This window comes from Mobula birostris, chromosome 13, assembly GCF_030028105.1.
Source record: "Mobula birostris isolate sMobBir1 chromosome 13, sMobBir1.hap1, whole genome shotgun sequence".
Classification (NCBI taxonomy): Eukaryota; Metazoa; Chordata; class Chondrichthyes; order Myliobatiformes; family Myliobatidae; genus Mobula; species Mobula birostris.
This window is the reverse complement of record NC_092382.1, coordinates 74,285,896-74,292,427: the sequence shown is the minus strand read 5'-3', so window position 1 is coordinate 74,292,427 and position 6,532 is coordinate 74,285,896. Positions and strand designations below refer to the sequence as shown.

General features: G+C 41.8%; 1 protein-coding gene across 1 annotated transcript; it reads right to left on the bottom strand.

Annotated features, from left to right (window-relative positions):
- Nucleotides 1–295: 295 nt before the first annotated feature.
- On the bottom strand, nucleotides 296–2,226 carry LOC140206996 (peptidyl-prolyl cis-trans isomerase-like). The gene has a single exon (XM_072275315.1). It carries the CDS (start codon nucleotides 1,874–1,876, stop codon nucleotides 1,373–1,375), a length of 504 nt encoding a protein of 167 aa, XP_072131416.1. The 5' UTR covers nucleotides 1,877–2,226; the 3' UTR covers nucleotides 296–1,372.
- Nucleotides 2,227–6,532: the final 4,306 nt, after the last annotated feature.

The window sequence follows — 6,532 nt, the reverse complement described above, 5'->3', positions numbered from 1 at the left end:
TTGTGATTTTCTGTGTCACGGGTACAGACAGTCGTCTCAAGTGAGGAGTTTGTGTGGAGATGCAGCTTCTCTGGAGGTGGAGGAAAGAGGACACACCAACAGGTGGAACCAGCTGTGGGAAGACATGGTTTGTCAGGTCTGATGATGAGCTGAATGTACCATAACCTTCAGACTGAATCAGAAAACCATTCTGAGGTTATTTGACATGTCAGAAGCAGGGGAGATGTGATCACATGTGCAGAGGGCAGGGGTTGTGTCTCCATGAGACCCTCAGTGAGATGGTTCAAGTTACAATGTGCAGGGCTGAAAGCACAGTGTTTGGGGCCGGATTTAATCACTGATTCTGACACAGTGAGAGGGTTAGTTTTGCTGTAAGGAGGAAACATTAATGGAGAAAGAGACAGGAACTTCATCAATTCTACACGGGTCCCATTTATCAGCACTTGGCTCTTAGCCGACTGTATCTCAGCAGTTTCTTTCTTTTTTCTTTTCAAATCTTTTTATTATTATTATATTATTCAAAAATAACACGAGTACATCAAATTAAGCAACACAATGTCTAGAGGAAAAAAACATTATTTTAAAGATTGAAAAATGTTGCTGATAATTAAAAAAAAAACTACTAAGCAGAAAATCTGGGATAAAACCCCATTAGGTGTTCAACCCGGAGCCATACGTCATACAAAAAGCCTCTAAAAATAAACATCAAACCGCCAGCAAGAAAAAAAATATATACCAAAAATTTACAATTAGATCATGGAGGAAATCTATCAATTAACTCAAATGATAATAACGAGCAAATGAACCCCATCTTTTCTCAAAATCAAATAAAGGTTCAAAGGTTCGACTTCTAATTTTCTCCAAACTAAGACAGAGCATCACTTGAGAGAACCATTGCGACAAAGTGGGAGCTGATGTATCCTTCCACTTCAACAAAATGACCCTCCTAGCTATCAATGTAACAAATGCAATAACATGATGGTCAGACATAGAGATATCACGGATATTTTGAGGAATTATTCCAAAAAGTACAGTTAATTTGCTAAATTGTAAATTAATTTTAAGTGCTTTAGAAATTGTCGAAAAAACTGACATCCAGTACTGTTCCTGTATAGAACAAGACCAAAATATGTTGTCATCGTCCGGTCCATAAAGACGGTATTCCGGTTCACGGTCCGGTCCATCGACCCCTGATCCAGGTTTTCCTGTCTACACTGGACATCTGGTAGATCATCAAGTTTCGGGCCGACCAAAGAGCGTCTTTCACCGAGCTGATCTGCCAGCAGCACCGGACGTTTTTTTTTGTGTTTTTTTTTTGGAGTTCCAAACAATCACACTTTATTTAAACAGTACAATTCCAAATTCAAATACTTTAGGTCAACTGCCCACACTCAGTGATTTTAACCGTGGCTTTTGGTGTTCCATTCATGGTGCCACATCTCTCCATCTTCTTTACCACATCCAATCCTTCTACCACAGATCCAAACACAACATGTTTCCCATCCAACCAGCTGCTCCTTGTGATGCATATGAAGAACTGTGAACCATTTGTATTTGGTCCAGCATTGGCCATGGACAGGATGCCTGGCCCCGTGTGCTTCAGCTGAAAATTCTCATCTTTAAACTTCTCCCCATAGATGGACTTGCCTCCAGTGCCGTCATGTTTTGTGAAGTCGCCACCCTGGCACATGAAGCCAGGAATGATTCTGTGGAACGTTGAGCCTTTGTAACCGAAACCCTTCTCGCCTGTGCATAATGCACGGAAGTTTTCTGCAGTCTTTGGGACAATATCTGGTCTTAGCTCCATCACTAGGCGACCCTGGGGTTTATCCTGAATAGAGATGTCCATAAAAACCTTGGGGTTTTTGCCGGCCATGGTTCTGCAGTTTCCGAGGTCGGAGAAAAACGCAAGCGGTAAGCTGTACACTGCCTTTGTCACTGTGCGACGATGCAGCCAAAAAGCGGAGAAGCGATACCCACAACTGTCCGGACCCTTTCGGATCCTGCTAGTCTTCCCTCTATTAAGTTAGACCGACTGTCTACAGGACACCGATTTATCCTACTTCTCTCCAACGTTTGAAGTAGGTTTGGTGTAATTTCTCTCAATCTTGGACAGAAGTTGTCTTTTTCTCCCTCGTCGCGAAAGCTCTTTTGGAATATAGCTGATCGTGTAAAATAGCTGATATTTCACCAACCAAATGAGAGAGGCGGACCTGGTTTGTATGAATACTCCTCCTCTCAGCTGATAGTCCTGTCGAACTGTTCCGCCCGCCCTCTCTAGCGTCTGATGTTAGTGCAAGCACTCATTTAAGGAGGTATTTCTTAACTTACAGCAAAAGTCTGGAGGAAGAAACGCCCCACGAGAAGGGTGCACCATCTGTGGAGAATTCCCAAGGAAGTTAGGATGCTATATCTTTGAAATAATATACGTTGTAATGAGGATTAATTAATTGATGGTAGTCAAGAGGACTGGGAAAGTTTAAAACTACAAGGTATGCCACAAAAATTGTAAAGAATGTGGGACACATGAGTAAATTATTAAAAATATTGATGGGGTTTTTACAGAAATACAAGCAAAAAGCCAAAAGTAATGTTGGTTTTTGAGGCTGATTGTAAAATTGGGAATGAGAAGGTACAGATTCTAAATAATGAAAATAATAACAGATTGCAAAGGTCTGTAGGGAGAGAGATTTTTTTTATTTTTATCAGTGAAAAAGTACAGGACAAATTTGTAACTTTACAAATGAGTGGCATCAGAGATAGTGGATGCATTGGTTGTAATCTGAGGAGACCGGATGTATGTTCTCAAATTTGTTGAAAATATAAAGATAAGTGGCTTATCAGGTGATGCAGAGTACACAAGAGCCTGCAACGTGATGAGCACAGGTTAAGTGGATGAGCAGGAAAGTGGCCTTTGAAATATAATATAGAACAAAATATGAAGTTGCCTGCCTGCTCTGGAAAGAAGAAAGACAAACCTGATTGTTAAATAGAGAGGTGTTTAGAGAATGTTGCAGTGCAAACTCAATCTCTAGCACACAAAAAGGGTGTGTAGGTTAAACAAATATGCAGAAAGGCCAATGGAATGTTGGCCTTTATTGTAAGGGTTATGGAATACAAGGGTAAGGATATTTTGTAGCAACTTTATTGGGAGCTCGTGAGACAACACCTGGCGTTCTGTGTACAGTTTAGATCTCGTCTTTAATAAAGGACATACTTGAATCAGGGGATTCACATATGGGGGCGAGGGGTGAGCGTGTAGGGAACAATGAGAAGTGATCTTACTGAAGCAAGATTCTGAGGGTGTTGTCAGACAAGATGCTGAGACGATGTTTCTCCAAGTGAGGATATCGAGAAAATGGGATATAGTTTGAGTAATTGGTTTCCCATTGATCAGGAGATGAAGACGAATTTCTTCTGCAGGTTGTGATCCTTTGGAATTCTCCACGTTAAGAGTTATGGTAGAGCCATAGAATATGCAATATATTGTAGGCATATGAACTACATGGAAATCTACAGGTGCAGAGAGAGAGTTGGAAAGTGGTGTAGAGGCCAAAACCAGATCAATAATGATCTTATTGCATGGGGTAGTGGGGATGAAGAGCCATTTGGCTCATGCTCTGTTTCTGATGCATTTAACTCAATGGAGCATTGAGAAGTTTTGCAATGTAGACAACGGTTTTGTATTTGATCATAGAGTACAATTGGCAATTAGTCGATGAACAAAGGAAGCAGTGACAGTGAAGAAAGTGGACACCACACATGCTCGTGACTACCCTGATAACATCAAGAGAGAAATATGCATGAATAAGATGTTGAACCATGAAAAGACTGTCGGCTTTTATGGGCATCGTCGAGGCCCATATCCAATACTTGTTTTTGGAGTATTGCAGTGGAGGAGAGCTCTTTGATAGAATAGGTAGGATCTGTGCTTAAACTTAGGGTTTAAAATAGAGAAGTTTGGGGTGAGGGGGGAAGGGTTAAAGATGTTTTGTATACGGATTGGCTAATTGTAATAATTTTGGTTATACCGTTGCTGTCACTTTTACAGATATATTTGTGTGGGTTTTTTAGTAATTGCACCTTTGTGTCCTGAGCTGGAAAAAGCTGGCATCCACTCCCAGACATTCTCCCTATAGAACACCCAGAAAACTAAATTATGGGAGAAATGGAACATCTGAAGTTGTACATAATACATTTCCAGATGTTACGGGGACAAAATAGGACAGGCTTTAAAGTTCAGCATGTAAGCTGCTTCAGTTGTCCTAGGTTTTTTGGTCTGTGGGCTAAATAGGGCATGTTGGAGAATCCATCTACTTGGGCACCTGAGTGAAATGAGGCCTGGGATTTGGGATTAAATTTAAGCGTGATGTAAAATGACATAATTTCAGACAATATTAATGATTTGCGAACTGATCCCAAGTTCAGCCTTTGATTAATGTGATCTGCCTTCCCACAGAGCCTGACGTGGGGATGCCCGAGGCAGATGCTGATGGGTTTTTCCAGCAGCTGATAGCAGGAGTGGTAAGTGCTCCTCATCATTTATCCCTTTGTTTTAAGTGAGTGTTTATGACGTGCAGCAGCAGTTTTCTCTATTTCGACGTACATTACTGAGCATGATCATAGATGGATTTACCTGCCCATGTTTGCTCTCGAAGAGCTTTGTCTGCCAGAATTGAACTAGCACTATAACCAGCAGTAAGGAGGTTAACAGTGCTTTGTCCCAATTTTCAAATGAGATCAATTTTGGAGCTCACCATAGTTCCCTTTGACAGTAAAATGCTGTTCATGGATGGGTGACCTCCGAAAGCATCTTCAGAAGTTTCATCATTCTTCCAGGCCAGCCTTCATACTCAACTTTCATATCGGCACTGGAAGTCTAGTGTGCACCCAGATTAAGTCACAAAATATTCTCTGAACCGATTGTCCAGCAATTGTATCTGACTAATTCTGCCAGAAATCTGTTCCATTTGTACAATTGATATTTTGTGGACTTGGAGAATTAGAAAAAGATGTAAATTCAGAATACCTGATTTATATTTGTCTTTGCCTACTTTCAGGAATATCTTCACAGCAATGGAATTACACACAGGGACATCAAGCCAGAGACTCTGTTACTTGATGACCAAGGTATAAGGATGCAAATCTCTTCACTTTTATTGTGTAATAGAACAAAAATTGGGTATCGTTATGCCTTATTCACAGCATTTGAGACATTTAGACAATAGGTGCAGGAGTAGGCCATTCGGCCCTTCGAGCCAGCACCGCCATTCACTGTGATCATGGCTGATCATCCACGATCAGTACCCAGTTCCTGCCTTATCCCCATACCCTTTGATTCCACCATCTTTAAGAGCTCTATCCATCTCTTTCTTGAAAGCATCCAGAGACTTGGCCTCCACAGCCTTCTGGGGCAGAGCATTCCATACATCCACCACTCTCTGGGTGGAAAAAGTTTTTCCTCAACTCTGTTGTAATTCTTAAACTGTGGCCTCTGGTTCTGGACTCACCCATCAGCGGGAACATGCTTCCTGCCTGCAGCGTGTCCAATCCCTTAATAATCTTCTATGTTTCAATAGGATCCCCTCTCAGCCTTCTAAATTCCAGAGTATGCAAACTCAGCCGCTCCAATCTTTCAACATATGACAGTCCCGCCATCCAGGGAATTAACCTTGTGAACCTACGCTGCACTCCCTCAATAGCAAGAATGTCCTTCCTCAAATTGGAGACCAAAACTGCACACAGTACTCCAGGTGAGGTCTCACCAGGGCCCTGTAGAGCTGCAGAAGGACCTCTTTGCTCTTATACTCAATTCCCCTTGTTATGAAGGCCAGCATGCTATTAGCTTTTGTCAGTGCCTGCTGTACTTGCGTGCTTGCTCTCAGTGACTGATGTACAACAACACCTAGATCTTGTTGTGTTTCCCCTTTTCCTAACTTGACTCCATTTAGATAATAATCTGCCTTCCTTTTCTTACCACTAAAGTGTTTAACCTCACATTTATCCACATTAAGCTGCATCTGCCCTATCACCCAGCCTGTCCAAGTCACCCTGCATTCTCATAACATCCTCCTCACATTTCACACTGCCACCCAGCTTTGTGTCATCGGCAAATTTGCTAATGTTACTTTTAATTCCCTCATCTAAATCATTAATATATATTGTAAACAGCTGCGGTCCCAGCACTGAACCCTGTGGTACCCCACTGGTCACCGCCTGCCATTCCGAAAGGGACCCGTTAATCGCTACTTTGTTTTCTGTCAGCCAGCCAATTTTCAATTCATGTCAGTACTCTGCCCCCAATACCATGTGCCCTAATTTTGCCCACTAATCTCCTGTGTGGGACTTCATCAAAGGCTTTCTGAAAGTCCAGGTACACTACATCCACTGGCTCTCCCTTGTCCATTTTCATAGTTACATCCTCAAAAAATTCCAGAAGATTAGTCAAGCACGATTTCCCCTTTGTAAATCCATGCTGACTCGGACCAACCTGTTACTACTATCCAGATGTGTTGTAATTTCATCTTTTATA

Coding starts and splice junctions, on each gene's coding strand:
- LOC140206996 (XM_072275315.1), bottom strand. CDS start 1,876: ATGGCCGGCAAAAACCCCAAGGTTTTTATGGACATCTCTATTCAGGAT.